The following is a 20,800-nucleotide window of genomic DNA, read 5'->3' as shown; positions in this document are numbered from 1 at the left end:
GATATGAGAAATGAAATCACGAACATATGTGGACAATTTTACTGCCTCATTAAACATGACGTAAATGAGCAAACAAGCCCATTAATACTGCTTAGATCTTATCTTATGGGATCCATCCTACTTCTCCTCATAATGTCAAGCTGAACAAAACTTTTTGTTGTTTTTCAAACTGAAAGAAAACAAAAAACACAGATTAAGGAAATGGTAGCTATAAAACAAGAGTCCAACTCTTCTTTCCTTTTCTTGGAAACTCAGATAAAAGCAGTTTCCAAGCAAATCCTGCAAGACTGACCATTTCATTTTTTCTTGAGAATATGATAGAATAGGGACAGCTAACCTTTTGCATCCCGAGGGCTGTACCTACTGTTTTGCCAACCCTACAAAAGGTGAGTATGGCCGAAACCAAAGTAGCCAAACCCCTCTTGCACACATACAAACTGCAGACATACATCCGTATTTTGTAGTATAAAAGACTAAACAGCAAACCTCCATATACGTCAGCTTGAAGTAAATTATGTTCAACAGGGCTTAGTCCCAACCTTAATCCATATGTCTCCAAAGAACAAGAATTCAACATCAGAGAGCTCTATTTTTCCACACAAAAATTTACCTTTGGTTACCACACCACCACCATTTATTCATTTCAGCAATGTATTTGGTGGTGGTAGTGGTGGGGAGTCATTTTTGTTCTTGCTATTGTTAAACAATTGGGAGTCAGAAAGACTTGTTTATCTATTTCAAATCTTCTGCCCACCTCTAGAGTGCATGCATTATGTAGAACTCAATTCCATTCATTTTGGCGGAGCTTTTTTTTCTTTTTAGAGACTTAGGATGCAATCCAAGACATATATATGCTGGGCTGAGGGGAGATGGATACTGCAGATCCCTGGCTGAGCTGGCAGAAGCCCCCCTCCCAGTGCAGCCACAGTGCAGTCGCAGTGCAGCTATGGGGCAGCTGGCCCAACGTAGTTTAGCCATGGATCCACTGGAGAAGCCCAGCCCAGCATAGGGAAGCCAGCAGAAGCTGGCACAAGGCCCCAAAAAGGATCATTCCAGGAGTGTGTTGGAGGATCAAGGGGGAGCTTACACTACATTCAGGTTCCATTTGGCTCCCTCCCATGGCCCTCCATTTCAGCAGCCAGTACACCGAGAAAAGGGGTGGCGGGAGGAAACATCTATTTTGTTTCCTTCTGCTGCACCCTACTGGTGCAGCCAGTGTTGTTCCTTCCCAGAGGATTCCGAATGGCAGCTGGATGTGGTGGCCTCTTCTGCCAGTTCCACGTCTGTTGGCTGTACTCCCACTGGCCTCTGACAAGATGGATTTCTCCGCTAGTATTACTCATGAGTGTGAGAATGCTCACATGTGCACACCTTGGCTGTTACAGTAAACCTCTTGCTTATATACACTAGGGCCCTGCTTTACGGCGATCCGCTATACAGTGATTCGCTAATACAGCGGTCTCAATTAGACGCAATTAGACTAAAGCCCCACTCATACGGTGCTTGTTCCGCTTTTATGGCGGTTTTTAGGCATCACACTCCATTATATTCAATGAGTTCCGCTTTACAGCGGTTTTCACTTTACAGTGGGGGTCCAGAACGAAACCCACCGTATGAGTGGGGCCCTACTGTATAGCAATACATACATTAAATGGCCTTCTCTTTCAAAGCTAAACTAAAGTACACATTACATTAAAGGCATGATCACATTTTTAACATCAGCTTTCTTTTTTTAAAATAGCTGTTATTGGTGGCTCCAGCACTGCAGGTCTCTTTCAAAAAACACACCCTCAAAGCTGCCATCTGCCTTGGAAGGAAGGGGGATTTGGTTTTCAAGGGGGGCACAGTGGAGAGGGAGAACAGTTAAACCTCCTTCCCTATGCTCTGTTGTTCCAATCCTGACTGGGCCCTACCCATGGCTTCCTTAAATTAAATCACAGCACAGATGCATTAAATGTGATCAATGTAGCATGCTGTTGGGCTCTCAACATCAGGAATGCTTATGGCAATCTATAGGAATACATTTCACTTTAAAAAATAGCTATTTTGTTTTAAATATGTTTCTAATTACTTGTTTTTAACTGTTTTATTGACAATTCTAATATTTTTTGTAAAACTCTTAGAGGTCTTTGCATTCAAGCGATATATAAATTTTGTTAAATAATTAATTAATTATATATAGCTTTTATATCACCAATAAGGTTCAGATTAGCACCTGAGCCTTGAAAATCACAAACGTCGAAGAGGAAGTGGGAAGACCCACACTCTTTCGGGGGGGGGGGGAGAAATTGGTTGCGTGTTTTTTGTTCCAGTTTTCAACAAACTTTTGCTGTAATCTCTTGCTTTATGTGGTTTTCAAGTCTCAGATCAGAACAAAAGCCACTGAACAGAAAGTGAAGCATCTGACAAGGTAGGAGGGAAAAGGAAGAGATCCATGATGCGTGGTGGGGAAGAAACTGGAATGGCCAAGGGGGAGAAGATAGGGGCCACAAGAGTAAGGAAAGAGAGACCAGTGTCACAGAGGGAAAGAGAGAGAGAAAAATTAGAGAGCACATCTGTCTCCACCGACTGAACCATAAAAACCATGGATCTGGCCATTTCTAACACTGCCACATTGCAAAAATATGGATCCGAGGCATGGATTCTTGCCTTCATCTATTTTTACAAATGATGCCCTGAAATTATTTGTCAAAGCTTAACTCACACCTCTACTGGTTGTCATCCTATATAAAAATGATGAAGAGCCATGAAGTCCATGATTTGAATCAATGTTTCAATGGCAGAGGCTGGATCTGCAATTTTTTCTGTGTAGCCTGCCACTGTAAGCTTTAATGTGATTGTGGTCTGGGGGGGGGGGACCCTGTGCAAAATCATGCAAATTCAAGATTTGTTTGAATCTGATTGAATCCGACTTTTCCCTAAAAGCAATGGAAAAGTGTGTGCACTTCCTCTGTTTATGTTGGGCGGTGGAGGGAGAAAAGGTGGGAGAGGGTGATATCCATGGCACACACTAAAAATTCAAAAAATACTCTTGGCCCCAAGAAGAATGGTGACTTCTCAGTGAGGTATTATGTGAAAACTCTTCCGCTACTATAGTTTCCCAAGTATTTGTCGTTTTTAGAATAGCAGCAGTATGCTAAGGGTAATTGCAATGAAACTGTAGAAAACTACCAACGATCAGACAGAAAGAAGCATTGCACTTAGCAACACTTTTCCTAAAAGATAATTGTTTAAATTTAGTTTTGAAAAGTAAACATTACATTAATTTGAGCAAAATATTTTGTTATCCACAAGGAATGTCTGGAAACAAATTCACATTAAGATATGGACTCTTGGTGTTACTTCTCAAAATTCAGTGTCAGTAAACAAGATTTTTCATCATACTTTGTCACCAGCCACATCTCCCATTTTAATTACATCACTCTGCTGTTGAGAAAAGAGGCAACGTCTCTAATAAATCTTACTAAAACTGACAGGGATTTTCTTCAAAAGTTTACCAAATGGAATGACTCTGCAGAAATCCCTACAAGCAGCTTGTGAAAATATCAGAAGAGTCTTAACTTCAGAGGCCAACTCTCTAGAGACCACTGAGTCTTGGCCTGTGGGTCTTTTCACATGAAAATTGTTCCTTGTAGACACTGACTGATGCCCAGGGAATGCTAGGATTGTGGGAACTGGCAGTACTAGTAACAATGACAGACTGAACGGGAAATCAGTATATACAAAGTGTCCCTGCTCATTCCTTATAGCATTAGAGATGTCATCTTTTAGATAACATACACATTCTCACAATAGGTCAAAATGATTCCACACATCACATTAGTTTTTTCTCTCTACTTTCAAAAATCAGACACTGAGAAAAACTTCAGAGTGATAAAATATGGATTGAAAACTATACCATTCTCCTAGGATTTAAGACTAAAATAATTTGTTTAAGTATCACAATAGAATATTTTCATTTTAAATTCTGTTGATTACGGAATGTCTGAAGCTTAAAGTCAAAATTAAATTTCTTCTCTATTTAAAACCAAACTTTAACACTAGTCTAGAATTTAATTTCTTAAAATATGATGAATATTTCAAAGCTTGGAAAAGTTATTTTTTGAACTACAGCTCCCATCAGCCCATTCAGTGGCCATGCTGGCTGGGGCTGATGGGAGTTGTAGTTCAAAAAAGTAACTTTTCCAAGCTCTGGAATATTTACTAGAAATGAGTGAAATCGATGAAGCCAAGACTTTCAGGAGGCTTCAGGAACTCCATTTGACTGGATAAAATAGGATGCCCCACTGGACGTCTACCTCAGTTGCTTCTGTGCATGTCATTATAGCTGATAGGACTGGAAAGACTACGTTGTGAAAAGGGATTCTTAAAATCCATTGAAGCTATAGGAGACAGTCCTGGATCCTACTGAACAACAAGTTCATCTGACCCAGTGTACTGTTCAGATGATGCTTCAATTACAGCAAACTCATGTTCAAATACTGGGATTACCCCACTATCAGGATCTGTAACTGCTAAGTCTAGAAACCCACAGGTCTATGCACAGCTGTCCGGTGAAGTGAGCCAAGTAGGCCACAGCTTGAAGTACCTTTCCTCTTCTCCCAGGCATTTTAGCATGTGTTTTTAAATTGTTTTGAATTTTAAAATTGTGTTTTAAATTGTTTTTAAAATGTTTTTAAATTGTGTATTTGTTTTAATGCTTTTGATTGCTGTAAACCGCCCAGAGAGCTTCGACTATGGGGCGGTATACAAGTGCAAGCAAGCAAGCAATAAATAAATAAATAAGGAAGGCAATACGGTAGCCATGAAGAAATTGAGGCCCTCAAAATGTTGTGGGACTCCAACTCCCATCAGCTCCAGCCAACATGGCCAATGATCATGGATGATGGGAGTTGTAGTTCAACAATATCTGGAAGGCTGCAAGTTTCCCATTCCTACAATAAATGGTTCCTGAGTATTGGAATCCTTCTGCCCACCCATGCTAGTCATTGGCTCTCCTTACAATGGACAGCTATAAAAGCTTCCTGTTCACTGCCCAGTTCTGGCTCTCAGCTTCTTCTCCAGTTCTTGCCTTCTGGCTCTGGCTCCCACTTGACAGCTGCTTATGTCTCAGTTCTGATACCAGTTCACTTACTACATACTACAAATGGTGAGGCGAATGGGAGAGGGAATGTGCCAGCCTCCTCTCAATCTCACCCAAGGGAGAATCTCAGGAACAAATGTTCCACCAAAAGAGGGCCCAAAAAGGAGAAGTGACATAGATGGCTTTGAAAGGGGACTTATGATTTTTGGACTGCACTGCAAATTGTGGCTGCAGCAGGGGAGAGATGGGAAGTAGGGCCCACTCTTTTGGCTCAGCTGAGAGACCAGCTTCATTTGGCTATTCCTCTCTCTCTGAACTATTTCCATTCAGACTGCTCAGTATACAAACGTAAGTTTAACATCTGGTGCCTGTGTTTGCTTGTTTTCCTCATGCCATTTTCCTTTCGTCAGGACCGCTGCGAGCTAGCTCTAGACCTGGGGCACAATGTATGACTGGAGCCCCCTCCCTAAATCTTCCTACAAACCAAATGCTACTACTTTCTTTAAACAAGTTTTTAAGGGACTTAGGTTTTACTTAGGCCTATAAATATTAAAAATAAATGAAAAACATTAAAAATAACAGTGTTCACAGACCCAAATAAAAATAAATGTAACGTTTCTAGTGCATTACTAAACTACTTAATTAGTAGTGTTGATACATTTTAATGAAAACATACTATTTATGACTGATCATCAGTATATTCTTCTACAACAAGTCCCGGATATTAATTTCACTTGTACAGGTACTGACTGAAAGTGCATCTGTGAAGCATAGAATAATACATAATACATATTAATTTTTATTTAATATATCATCTAACAACTGAAATAATGGCTTGCATCTAGGTGATCTCAAAGACCATGTTCTCCCATACAAGCCTGCCTGGTCTTTGAGATCTGCCTGGGAGGCCCTTTTCTCAGAGACACAATGGTAAGGATGCCACAGATGGCCTTCTCTGTGGCTGCTTCCAGACTGTGGAGCTCCCTTTCAAGGGAGGCTAGGCTGGTCACCCTTGGCTGTCCTTCCCTGGCAAACAAAGGCCTTTTTGTTCAGGTGGGTTTGCAGCAACTCACTGGCTACTGTGGACAGGGCTCTTAATGGGTGGGTGATATACTATATAACTGAATCCTGGCCTGAGCCATTAAGCTGTTGTGCCTTAAAAAAAACCTTGAAAAATGCATAATTTTGCATTGCATATATTTAACATTATTTTGAGACATATATTTTATATCAGTTCAGGCTAATGTTTATGCTATTTCCAATGATGTAAATAGTTGTTAACTTGTTTTACTTACTACAGGACCTATAAAGGAGGTCCATAAAATTCATGGTAGTCCTAAATGTTCTACAAGTACTGTACACTAGTACTGTATACAAATAATGATGTTTGAAGAACAAGTGTTTCATTTTTGGTTTTACTCACAGAAATAAAATAAAAAGTAAAAATACGCAAATTTCTCCTGGTGTGCTAAGTGTACAGGTAAATTAATTCACAATCAAGTATTAAATAATGAGATATGAGACCAATCTATCCTTATCTACTTCAGCAGAATCCTCATTAGCTTTTTCTTCTAATAATGCTTGAGCATCTGACAACTGACTTTCACTATCTCCCTCATCACCACATGATGATTTTGAAATAAATCCGAGGCTGAAAAACTTGCCTGACCTTTTTTTTTTTTTTTTTGCTTTTTCATATTTTTCTCAACTTTTCTTTTCTGTTCTATGCCAGGCTCGTATCTATACTCCATAATGTTAATTTCATCTTAAAATAATGCCAAAACACATGTTAACGTGTTTCAATGCATTCTAGCCATATGCCAAATAACAGGACTTCCATGTCTTAGCTTTCTCTTTATCTGCCATTGTGGTTTACTGTTTCTTTAAGAGAACTGTAGGAAACGCAAATGTGAACTGGGGCTGCTACTGGGGCCTAGTAGTTCTGATCTCAAGGTATATGTTGTATTTTGCCATCCCTGAATCATATGAATAAATGTTGGTGCTTATAGAAAACTTGTATATGCTGATATTTAGCTACAGACATTATAGCCACTCTCTGGTTTGTTGAGATACCAAATTTCGTTTTGTAATGTATTGCCTGTTTTTTCAGGGTCAGGGCCCAGGAGATTTTGTCCCCCCTGCCCCCTCCTCTCCTCAGCAGCCCTGCCTTTTGTGTCATGTCTTTTCGACTGTAAGCCTGAGGGCAGGTACTGTCTTTGTTACAGATCTTATGTAAGTTGCTCTGGCAGCCTTTTCAACAGAAGAACGGAATAAGAAGATGTGTTTATAGAAATAAGTAAACTCCTTGACAATCCCCAAACCAATGAAAGGCTGCCTGCCTTTACATTTTCCAAATGCTAATATATGTGAAACACACTGACCAGTTTATTGAATGCCGGTTCTATCTGAAACCAAGCATAGAGTAGCATCTCATTTTAACGGGATTAGGGAGCTCGAAGGGCAACTCTTTCCAAACCAGTTCAAATAACTTGTACTGGGAGGACAAAGGATTGAACGAAATGAGCCAAAAGTTTGGAATCCTACGAGAGGCTTGCACATCATGTCATATGAAAGTCATTCAGGATCATGTATTTTTTGCCCATTTAGAGAGTCTGCCAGGATGAAGTTGTGTCTTCGCTTGCAAACTTGAAAGTTAAAAACAGTTGTTTTAAAAAATGAAGGCTGGAGATTTACAGGATTTTGAAGAACTTATCTCTATCTTTGGCTTTATATTGTCAATCTTACACTTAGGAAAAAGGATCTTCAGATTCAAAATCCAAGAATAGTAGTGAAAGCTTTTTGATTGAAGTGTTTAGAGGCATTTCATTTTTGGAAGACTGATCTTGCCAACGGTAGGTTTGTGCACTCACTTTGTACAACAAACATTTCAGAGGCCATAACATTTCCTGCAACCTTGCAGCCCACCTCTAAGTCCAAGATAGGCAGAAATATGAACCCCCAATATGTGTTTGCTGTTGTACCCATGACCCACCAAACTCCATTAGACATGATGTACAATGTTATTTTTAATCTCCAGATGTAAATACTAAAACAGCAATAGAAAAAAATTGTCTGACTGTACTCATGGCCACTGAAAAATGTACGGAACTTAATTAGAAAAGGGAACAAAACTAAACAAAAAGTGGGGAAGTCTTTTTTTTTTTTTTTAACAAAAAACCACAAAACACATCTCTCACAAAACCTGATTCCTCATTCACCTCCCAATCCAGGAAAATTATAAGCTGGTAAAATGCCATTTTCCTTCTCCCACCTCAACTGACACCTCAGCATTCCATGTGCCCTGGAAGCTCATATGTCCTTAAGGAACCAGTCCTAAAAAACAATCCATCAAGAACTTCCTTTGAAGTTAATATCAAAGCTGACTGTCCATTAACTTGCTGCTCAAAAACATTGTCAAGCTTCAGAATTGTGGTGAGAATGCCCACCACTTTCTGTGAAACAGTAGTAAGAGATTCCTGTCACAGCTGCTACCACAGTAATGTTGAGACACAGGGAGAATTCTTGTCAGAACAGATCCTCAACAAAAATGGGAAAACTAAAATAAAGGAATTGACTATTGAATGTACAAAGAAGCTATTTTTTATTTTAAAAAACTATAATCTACCGCTGTTTGACCCGCATATGATCAAACAAAATACAGCATTGTACATAGTCACATCCACCAACTTTGTGAAGGTGTTTTCTTTCAAATGGTTGATTCTCAATATGAACTGCAGAATCAAGTCACAACACGCAGAGGATGAACAAACCATTTCAGACTGCAAAAGGAGTTACAATAAAACCTGCCAAATTCTATGCTAAAAAGAGTGCTGGAAGAAATCCAGCCTGTTCAGAATAAATAGCAGATAAGATGCTATAAAATCTAAGCATCAATTTTCAAGTTGTGAATCAACTTGTTAGCACCTATTGCACAATACTACTGTGCCACCTTCCTTATGCTGAAGAGCCAAAGCCAGACAATTAGAATTGTTACATGTACAGCATGATCCTACACTTATTTTCTCAGAAGTAAGCCCCAGACTCCATTAAGCAAGACTTCCTTCCTAATAAAGCTTCTCAAGACTTGCAGCCTTAATTATGCTGCTCTTAGGTGCAGGTCCATCCAATGTTGAGTATTTACGCACAAGCACAGCAAGCCTCAAGTTTGAACAGACAACAGCAGCAAAGATAACTGCCCTGATCCAGAGAGATACTTCCATGCCAGAAACAGAAATACAGATGTCACCTACCTGGACTACATTACTTTCAGTGGTATGTGTATTTTTATTTGCTCCCATGATCTAATCTCCTTCTCTGGACTGGAGCAGATACCTTCAAATGAAATAATTCTACTGCCATACAACGCTCTTCTTCACAATGCTTGAAATTCTATGCATGTATTCAAATACTATGAGTAGGATCCAATATTAGTCTTCCTCAGAGTAGAAATTATTGGACATGACTAACTTAGTGCATTAATTTCATTGGGTGTGCTCTGAGGAAAACTAAAATTTTCTGATGAAATAAAGCACATTTCTCATAAAATTGGTACAGCTGCAGCATAGTGTGATATGATGGAGAAAAACTGCTGGATTAAAGAGGACTAGCTTTTCTTCATTTTTCTGTTTACACCTCTGCAAAAAGATGTAACTTGTCAAAGCAATTGATAAAAATATTTGTTTCTTATGTTATAAAACTTAACTGAACCAAAAACTTTTAAAATAATCTAAAAATTATAATAACAAAAGCACTGATCAGTGGTAAAACAGCACTTAAATGTCATGAGTAAGCTTAAGTTTGCATTTTAAAATTAAAAAACATCATCATCAATAAGATTAATCATTAAAGGCATTGAAAAGCCCAGGCAATTAAAAAAAATAGTCTTAACCTGCTGACAGAACCCTCATAAGATTCTTCAGGAGAACACGCCTGGGGAGGACATTCTGGAGATGGGGGGGAAGAACAGTCCCCTAGTTGCCACTCACCTTACTTCTGACAGGAGGAGCAACTGGAAGAGGGCCTTTGGCATCTATGGGTTGTATCCAATGCTGCTGTTATGCTTGCACACAACACACTTCCACTTGCGTGATGGAACTTCCCCCTCCTCTCTCTCCCCTGCATTCTCCCACACACCCACAAAATTTGCTTCAGAGAGCTGGGGGGGGGAACTATATAGAGCAGATTGGGGAGAGGTCTCTTTGGATACAACCCAATCTTTCTAAAGGAGCAGGTTTATGTGATAGTTTGCTTTACATTAAAAACTTGGGTCCCAAAATGTATATAGTGTTAAATGTTAAAGGTAGAAAGCAGCACTTTAAACTAAACAGAAGTCTGTGAGGTTGTTTCAACACTAGTCAGATGTGACTAATCAGTTCCAGTCAATAATCAAGCAGTTGTATTTTTAAGCAACAGGCATTTCTGACTAGGCTTTAGAGGAAGACCCACATAAAATGAATTGCAGTAATCTGGATGTCATGACAGCATGGATCCAATGCCACTGACAAATGTGCTGTCATTCTTGTGCACTACCTCTGCGTCAGGAGGTGAGATTTGTTTTTGCCTTGATCATTTCTAATCCTAGGCAAATTTTTTCCTCAATTGCCTCCATGTTAAGATATAATGAAAATTAGAAAAAAAGCAAGATTGTCTACTATTAGGAGCACACAATTCTCATTCTAGAAATCAGATGTCATAGCAAGGTATCTCTTATGGTAAATCCAAATGACCAAGAACACAGCTGAAAGTACACAGGAAACAATTCTACATGGGTACAGTAAGAGCAGCAACAGATGACCACATGCAAAACGTGAGTTTTGCCAAACAAATGCAAAGAATGAAGACCACACCAAATGGAAATATGTTTGGGTTTTAGACCAGACATGCCCTGATTAGGATCTCCTGTCTCTTAGCCAACAGAAAAGGAAGAGACGAAACTAACATCCAATAAGTTCCATAAATGCCCAAGAAAATAAATGTAGAACTGACCATTCCAAAACTAGATATTAGTATTTTTGGAGCAACTCAGTCAGCATTCATCAGATGAAGCAATCATATTATCCTAGCACTGGAGGGACACCTGGTATTTCAAGTAGGCAAATATGTATAAATTTTTATAACAGGGCATACAGCAAATTTTGACACATTACTAAACAACACTCAGCTATTCATCTTTTCATTGGACATAAAACCACAGAGCAGTTAAATCAAGTACTAAATAAAAAGTAACAATCCAGTTTAGATTAAAAAAGCCACACCAAATGTCTGTCATGTTTTGTACTCACCGTTCTTTCTTTCATTGAGGGGAGGTAAATACTGGCTGGGTTGCAAGGAGAGTTCCTGAAATTCATGAGCAACTGCCTCACTATGAGGACTAGGTGCAAGGCGTGGTAATGATCCTGATTCATCTTCTGTATCTACCGTCCCCAAGTGTTCCATTGTGTTCAAAAAGCTAGAGATATTGACAACAGAGGATGGTTTAGTGATAGCAAGTTGACAAAACGGCTCAAAAGTCATCACATGCAAATATTCAACAACTGCACCCAGATCCAGCACAAGCTATTCTTCCCTACCTTCAAAGCCTTCTATGATGTCAGCCTGTTTATCTCTCTGGTCTTATAGATACATCCCTAACCACTCACTCCACTACCAGACTCAATCATCAAAAGATCTCTTGCTCCCTCAAATAACTGTGCTCTTTTTTCCTTTGATGCCACTGATGTCCAAAACTTTATGCCAGCACACCTGCATGACACCAACCTCTCCTTCAAATCTCTCTGCAAAGCCCAACTTCATCAGGAAGCTTTTGGACCAGTCTCCCAGTTCCCATACCCTATTGTAATTAAGCTTAAGTAAGGTAAAGGAAATAAATGCATAATTCTTCCCATTTACCACTGCCTCCCTTTCCTTTATTTTCAGTATAATTTAGTATTTGATGTAAGGTCCTTGGGGCAGGGACCTGTACCTTGGTGGCATTATAGAAATAAGAAACAATTCCTAATTAACATAATGCAAGCTATAACATTATCTGTTGAGCGCTGCATTCTCTGAAAGGAAGTATCTCAACAGCCACATGGATGGGGCCCAGAGCCTTCCTATTCTTTCGCTTAAGAATCTCAAAAGAGAAACAGTGCTTTGTGGTGATCATCACAACCCAACATTCTCTCTCTCATTTCTTTTACAAGCATCAGCCCTGTTCTCCTATTCACACACTCTCACATACACACTCCATTCTACTTGTCTCTCTTCCTCGCCCTTCTCTCTCAGCTTCCCCACTTTTGGCTTTATTTATTTATTTATTTTTATTTAAAATATTTCTATCCTGCCTTTCTACTCTGCAACAGGGCACTCAGAGCAGCTCACAATGCCATTATACACAGTGAACAAAAACTCAAAAACATTAAAAGAGACAAAAATACATAAAATACAGTTAACAATTCAAGGGGAGTGGTATTAAAAGGGGAATAAAGAGGTAAAACTAATAAAGGGGTAAATTATAATCTGTTTCAGGCTTTCCCTCTGCCAAGGACTCACCACTTTGTGAGGTGCCTTTGGCCAATACCAATCCTAAACAGAGAGAGAGAGAGAGAGAGAGAGAGAGAGAGAGAGAGAGGCAGGCAGGCAGCTGCACACATGAACTTGGGCACTCAACCACAGAATGCAGCACCTTTCCAAAGGAAACTGTGCCACTCTAGCCATTGTGCTCCACAGCTGGGCCTGAGAGCTTGCATCTGCATCTGCCTGTCTCTCCTGATAAAGCTGGAGGGTAGAAGGAAGGCACAGAAAGGTCTGAGGACTGTAAGTGGCCCACAGGCTGCCCATCTCTGCTATGAAAGGAGCAGTTTATTTCCCCAACACTACGTCCATGTTTATAAAATAGCCATCCGTGGAAACTGTAAAGGACTATTAACAAAATGTGCATGTGGTCATCTACATGCACTCACCTGTATTATTATCTGAACTGATAAGACTACAATGAAGCTCTATACATACAACTATGGCCACAAACCTCCTACCACTTGGTGAATATTTAGTTACTTCTTAAAATCTTTTATCCAAGGTTGTGTTCACAATCAACCTTCCATGTGATTATAAGTTAAGGTTGAACATGGATCCCAATCAGCATTAGTGATTTGGGGGGGAGGGGATGGCAGTACTAGCAACAATGGACTGGGCACTTAAGAGGTAGAGGTTGCTTCATATGAATGCAGTGTGAAAGATTTGCATATGCAAGCCTTGTATTTGTAACTACATTCACATACCGTTCAATTTCATATTAGGAATTTAATGGTCAACAAGATACAAACATACATTGTGGAAGGTTGAGGCTAGCAATCTGTTGAAATGAAGCAAATTAGCAAAAAAGGCTATTTTATTGAGATATGAATCCTGGTCTCTGCCATGAAGAATTAAATATGTGAAAGAGGAATGAGAGAAAGAAAAAAACTGGTGGTTCACATGTATGTCATGCTAACCGCTTTTCCTTCAAGTGGTGGTAAGGGAATCACATACAGCTTTGATCATGTGAGAGTACTGTCTTAACAGGAAATCCCCAAATATGTCTGTACTTGCAATTACACAAAGTCTTGATTCCCCAATACATCAGCTACAGCTGATTTGCCTAATAATTCATTTCAGGTATACACCACTATCTAGTCACAAAATATTTTGCTGTAGTAACCAGATGCAATGAAAGGGGACGACACATAATGAAAATGACTCAAAACTAAAAGGAAACAATAGAATTAAAAGTATAACCTCACTAAATACAAAAACATGGGCTACTATTGGCAAGGAGGGAGTATTTGCAAACAAAGAGATGATCTTTCAGTATATCTAAGTTTAAGAGTATCTATTTCTGAAGTGAAAGTGAGGGACACATTTTTCTTTCCACCCAATTCATTCCCAGAAAATTGGATGTGCTCAGTTTTTATTGTTTTCATAGCTGATTGCATAGATCATCAGAACCAGACCTGCATCAGATATCAATACTCTTCATGCAGGCATTGTCTGAGGGAACCTGAAATAGAACACACTTGCTAATTTTGTTGCTGCCATCACCCTGACACATAATCAAGGAACAATCAGAAACAAATCTAATTTGGGGCTAACAAAGTCAGCACCACCATCACCCATGTCTTAACACTGGGGCATTTTCAGATTCATCAGTCACACTTTAAATATTGATTCACAATAGTTTCAGCCCAAATTAAAAGACTCTGAGGAGATTGTGTTCTTAATCTTGCTAATACAGAACCTCCTAATACTTAACAAAAGCAAGAATGAGACAAAACATGATCGGAAGGGATGTACTGAATGTGCCTTTCCCTCCCAAAAGCCTACCTTCATGACAATTCACGTTTTTCACACCTGTTTGCAGCCCTGATTTGCTGCTTCAGCTTCAATATCATTACTATTTTTTTGCTCTGTGATCCCAGCCAATCAGGGAACAAATAACAAGCACGATGACATGACACCACATAACCAATTATATGCAGCAATGTCACTGAGATGTAACAAACCAATCTCATTGCCTTCAGCGTGAATCAGTGTTGTGTGGCACACTCATTCCCATTACTTAGGCAAGTAGGCCAACATTCCCTGATTTATTGCATGGCAGCAGTTTCACTGCTGCAGAGGAATGGGAACAAAATGAGTTCTGGCCCCATTGTTTTAGTATGCATTCCTTCCTCCAACTCCTATTCTAAGTGAGGGCCATCCCTGTGCAATTCACAATCACTTACATGCTCTTTTGTAGTTCCCCTCAAAACAAAACAAACAAAAAACTCTTTTAGGGCCTGCTGAAGCTTCAGTGAAAACCACCACACCCTTTTTGGCTAAGCCCCTGTATTTAAACTTTTAGAAATAAAACAAACTAGATTAAGCACAGCCCTAATTTAGGTGTTATGTAGAACAAAGTATAATTCCACCATAGACTATAAATCCATTAACAGCTTTAATTATTTCAGACATAAAACCAGGCAGACACAGATTCAGAAACAAGACACATTATTTTGTTTGTTTATTTATTTACTTCATTTGTATACTGCCCCATAGCCAAAGCTCTCTGGGAGGTTTACAACAATTAAAAACATTAAAAACAAATATACAAATTTAAAAACACATTTTTAAAAAGCAATTTAAAAATTAAAATTTAAAAATAACACTACACAGAAACACATGCGATGGTGGTCCATTTTTAACTTTGAGTAGCCACACTGAAAGGGAGTGACTGAAAGCAAAGAAAGAAGATGCTTAACACTTTTATGTGCTGTTTTCCCACTCCAGATCACTCCAAGCAGCTTTTCCAATGGGTATTTATCCCCACAGGGAGGATGCAGGGAAATGGCAGGCAGGGAAAATACTCAGTTCCTCCCTTCTCATCCCTCACAATTTCTCCACCTTCAATCTAAAAAAGACCATGAGGTTCAGTTAAATGAGTTTGCATGTGGAATTTGGCTCTTAAGAAAACAAAGTTGTAGGGTGCAATCCAACGTACTTACGCTGGGCTGAGGGGAGTTGGATATGGCGGACTCGCAGCTGAGCTAGCAGGGTCCTGGCTCCGCCGGCAGAAGCCCCTCACCCCTGCTCAGCCGCAGCAGACCCGGGACCCTGTTAGCGCAGCTGGGGGTCCACCAGGGAAGCCCAGCCCAGCAGAAGGGGTGCCAGTGGAAGCCAGTGTAAGGCCCGAAAAAGGGGCATTCCTGGGGCATGTCAATAGAGAGGCAAAGGGGGGGACTTATGCAACATCCAACTCCTGTTCGGAGCGCTCCTGCAGGTCCCGATCTGGACCAAAGTTACATTGAGAAAAAAGTCAATCTAAGAAAATAATTCTACTGGAAGTCAATAGGAAGCGCTTACTCTCCGATAGGGGTATTTTTTCTTTTCCATTCCTGCACACAGCTCCCGAATGGCAAATGCATGCTACAGAGCTTCCCGCCGGCTCCTCCTCCACCAGCATCCCTTCCGCTGGCTTCCCATGAGTTGGATTGCTTGCCCGTTCACAATCTGGCTCTTTGGGAAGCAAGTTAAAGACATCCCAACAGAGTCCCATTGATCACAAATAACATCTTATCAAAATAAGCCCAGGTGAATCTGGGTCAGTTTAAATGCCTTTCTCCATGGGGACCACATAAGAACTAATGTTGACAGGTATAAAGATTGCTACAAGTGACTGACAAGGAAAGGGACTAGGAAAATGTCAATTCAAATTGCTGCTGCTGTGAAAAAGTGAACTCCATACTGGGGATCAACAGGAAAGGGATTGAAAATGAATCCTCCAATACTATAATGCTATTATATAAATTTTTGGTTATTAAACAAGAGCATCAATATACCTTTCTTTTCTTTTTAATGACAGATACAAAGGCAAAAAATAACCAAACATAGTATTTTTCACAAGCTATTTCCATCTAATTCTTGATCTTTGTGCCACAACAGCTGCCCAGCTATCAAAAATAAGCAGCTACTCATATTACCAGCATGGTCATTATAACGACCACCTTTTCGATGCCCACAGTGGAATGTTTGGGCTATACATTCTCTTTCATAACCTCCCATCAAATCAAGAGTGAGCCCTTTCAAATTCTTACATAATGTCTCAAAACTCACATTAGCAGGAGATAAAGGCATATGTTGCTCATGATAGATTATGTGGGTGTATCATTTGCTATGCTTTTCTCTTTGTATGTCTATGACTCATATCTCCTTCTGAAGCCCCCCCCCCCCGTTATCCAGTCTTGCTTACCTTTCATTCTGCAGTCAAGCAGGATAAAACTCCTGTAGTGGCCATTCTTTGACTTAGACTCTTTTGGATGTGGTAACACTGTTTGCCACTGATCTGGATGGGCTGTTGCTGACCACTACTCCCTGCAGGGTTGAAAGAACTATTTGGGTAATCCACCCTTGGACTCTTCTCTTACTTTATAATCTGTGCTGCAGATTCTCCATTCTCCTGCAATTTTGGTACTTTTTCACAGATTCAGGAAGCTCTTAACCATTTCTATTCACTTTTATCTCCAGATGCCCTGGGCAATAGCAGGCTATTTCAGACTGGAATATAGGCCTTTAAACTCAGATTTAGTAATTGCTGAGATCCTTGATTCATTACCCATGTTTTAATGCAATTCTTTCAGTTGCAGCATCAGATCTGATAATCTATGCATTGATTTATTGGCACATAAAACTAAGCACTAGCAAATTATGCACCCCACCAAAAAGTTAGTTAGGGCACATGAAAAACAAGGTGGGCATATGGGCATGGATTAACAGCTGGAGAGTGACAGCTTAAAAGTGTCTCCAAATCCATCCTGCTCATTTGGAGAAGAGTCGTATGACTGAAGTAAGCACTTTCTCCTGATCACAAGACTGAAAGAAAAATTTCTTAAGAACACGTGAGGGGCGCTTTCAACCATCTGCCCACCCGTGAAGTGATAGTCTTGGCTACACAATTTTTCACAATTAACATTTGAAACTTTGTTCACAGGTTACCAAAGTGGCACAGGGGCCACTTTCCAGGGGATCAGATGCCATTCCAGTTAATGATTTTTAGAAGGAAGCACATATTTTCTTCACTGCTATCCATGCTTAATGCTCTCCTCTGCTTAAGCACCTGTTCAACTATTCCATCAAAATTAATGGTGCTTAGCACTGGCTGGGTTGTACCCTATTTTACTGATTCCATTGTAAAAAAACTCCTACTAATTCAGCCAACCAAAACCGCACACATGATGATTCCAAGAGCAGCTGTAAAAGAGATTAGGCTCTGACGGTAAAGATTAAATTCCTGATGGTCAAACCCTCTAGGACCAACCACATTTTTTGGATTCCAGCCACTACTTTTGCTGGATGGGTGTAGATTAATAATGTAGAGCAGTCTTTTCCAACCTGCTGCCCTCTAGATGTTTTGGACTATAATTCCCATCAACCCGGACTGCTGGCAGTGCTGTGTGGGGCTGATGGGATTTGAAGTTCAGAACCTCTGGAAGGTAAAAGTGCATAAAGGAAACCTAATTCTGTAACATACTATTTCAAATAAAGAAAATTCACAGGGAACCTAGAATATGATTTTAAAGAACTCTGCTGCGGGGAGGGAGGGTGAGACCCTAGAATACATTCACATTTCCTTAATTTAGATGCCACTTTGTTGCCAGGGGGAGAGGAAAGCAGATTTTAGTGACTTCCAGTCCTGTCTTCAAGAAAATGTATTGATTTGTACATCATGAATAGTGAAATCCATCTCTTAAGACACAGGTCTGTCTAACTAGATTTACGTGTCAAGAAAAGGAACTTACTTGAGAAGTGGCTTTGGGCTTTAATCAAATTTATAATTATATGTAGTTGCTAACTGCTTAATAACTAGCTTTTAGAAAGCATAACTTGTCATACCCCTACTCCCATTTTATGACATTATACATTCCTCCAAACTCCCACATGCTCATTGAAATAGATACATCATTAGGAGAATCTTTTCAAAGCAGAATTCCTATTAAAAAAAACTTACACAAATGCAAATTGCTTAGCAGCTTCACACCATTTCTATCAATAAGACAAAATTCCTTTTGATTGCATACACTCATATGGAATTAAATTCCACTAAAATCAATAAGACTTGCAAATAAATGTAAATGAAATCAAGAGTGTACCAACAGCTTTGTTGTTAGTTTGCCTCCATGTGAAATTAAACTGCAGAGAAAAAATTAAATTAGAAAGGTTAAAAAAGGCAAAAATCAATCATTTCCTAAGATGTCCCTTGGAAATCCAAATGTCTTGCAACTGAAATGTCAAATTATATGCATATAAATGGTTAGGTTTTATTTGCTTTTTCTATTATATTTGCTACTTTATTGAAAAAGGCTTACTTATTGAAAGCTCATATAAGGCAAGGAATAGAGGCATGGTACCTAGCAACAGTTGCTCCCAATTTTTATTGCTATGGTTACATGTAATATAAAAAGAATGACCATGATTGGAGGAAAGCAAATGTTATGAACACAGGCAAAATTAGGCAAAACAACTACTGCTCTCTTTAAAAATTGACTTTCAAATAGCAGCAATCAGAACATGACAACAGTTACTAAGGGGATGTGAACAATGAGATGATCAAGGAAGGGATCGATGACCATAACATAAATTCCAAAACATGGCCTCCAACACAGGATTAGCACCTTGTGCGTATTCCAAACAAACTAAGCATTCAATAACCATATACACAACAAGCTTTAAATCCTCATAGTTAGAGCTAGTAAACATTTTTAGATACCAGGTTCACTTTTTTTAGAAGCCAGCACCACCAAAGTTTTAAAGGTGCCAAACCTGTGCAAAGCTGAATTAATATTTTAAATTCCTAGACACCAAAACAGACTGAAGAAAAGTCTGATAATATATATGAAATATAGTGCAAAAGGTGAAAAACCAGAGAACATTTGTTGCAGGGCTTATCATTTTTAATAAGCACAATTTGTTCTTTCACCCATTACTTGACACTCCAAATCTACACACTATTAGCCACCAATGTTCCATGACACTTGATGCCCAAACATCTGCCAAAAGGATACAGTAAATTCCCATTTATCAAATTCCAGTACTGCAACCTGAACAAAGCTAGTTTAACAGATGCTCTCAAAAATGCCTGTGCACAGTGCACAGTTAAATAGATTGTGTGTGCATAATAAACATCTGCTTAGGAAAAAAGCACATAGAAAACATTGCCAGGCAGTTTTATTCTAAGTAGTGTATCCCTTTCATAGAATCATAGAATAGTAGAGTTGGAAGGGCCTATAAGACCATCAAGTTCAACACCCTGCTCAATGCAGAAATCCAGCTTAAAGCATACCTGACAACATTTTATTGCGGTCACCCAACCATTAAAAAGTACACAACTGGATAAATACATAATCATAAAATCAAAAGGTGAGGGTTTAAGACATATTAGTACATTTAGAGCAGCCTTCCTAAGCTTGGGACCCTCCAGATGTTTTGGATTACAACTTCCATCAGACCCAGCCAGCATGGCCAATGGTCAGGGAGGATGGGGGTTGTGGTCCAAATTATCTGAAGGGTACCAGGGTGGAGAGGGGTTGCAGAATAAGCATAGCATTCTGTACTTCTCAAGGACCTCTGCAAAACCCCAGAAAAAGCTACAGCAACAGGATTTTCCCCAAGCTGTATAAAAAATAGACACCAACGTGCAGACATAATGACAACTCCTACTTTGTTGTTTGTGTACAAGCAATAATGAAAATCAGACTTGAATGCTCCTTCCTCCTTTGCACACAATTTGAAGCTTGCTTGTGGTTTGTAACAAACAGCCATTTCTTGTTTCACTCAAATATGGGACAGTGCAGTACATCAAGCCATGGTTAGTTACAAAGTCAGCTATTACAAAATGGTTTGCCATTATATCCTAATTGGACTACTAGAGAGGGATGCAAGAGTGGAGCTGGTGCCTTGCTTTGTCAACAGAGTGGGCCACAAGGTGATTAATGTGGCCTATCCAAAGAGATTTATTTAAATAAGTAAACTCTTCATTGACCTGAACCCAGTTTTAATTTTTTTATGAATGTTTTATTTTGCAAATTTAACAAAAAAAGAAACATTGTCAGTTCACATTAACAATAAAAATAAATCCTGACTTACACAAACATATTAATATATTATCTTATGCAGTATTTCTTCTCCCATGCCTCAGATCCTTTATGCTATTGATGTTCCTATATTTTC

At 39.3% G+C, this 20,800-nt stretch overlaps 1 protein-coding gene across 17 annotated transcripts in view; it reads right to left on the bottom strand.

Annotated features, from left to right (window-relative positions):
* MRTFB (myocardin related transcription factor B) overlaps positions 1-20,800 on the bottom strand; it is a 146,898-nt gene that overhangs the window by 102,742 nt on the left and 23,356 nt on the right. For 8 of the 17 annotated variants that reach the window (XM_061599907.1, XM_061599906.1, XM_061599915.1 and 5 more), the window contains one exon: positions 11,365-11,531. The exons of 1 other annotated variant lie outside the window; for it this stretch is intronic. In XM_061599907.1, the coding sequence (XP_061455891.1) occupies positions 11,365-11,518 (154 nt within the window). In that variant the 5' untranslated portion in view covers positions 11,519-11,531. Of the gene's footprint in view, positions 1-11,364; positions 11,532-16,826; positions 16,966-20,800 lie in introns of all 17 variants that reach the window. 8 more of the 17 variants (XM_061599901.1, XM_061599908.1, XM_061599910.1 and 5 more) reach the window with 2 other exon arrangements.

This window comes from Rhineura floridana, chromosome 17 (genome assembly GCF_030035675.1).
Source record: "Rhineura floridana isolate rRhiFlo1 chromosome 17, rRhiFlo1.hap2, whole genome shotgun sequence".
NCBI lineage: Eukaryota > Metazoa > Chordata > Lepidosauria > Squamata > Rhineuridae > Rhineura > Rhineura floridana.
Note: the sequence above shows the minus strand (reverse complement) of the source record. Positions and strands in the feature narration are given on the sequence as shown.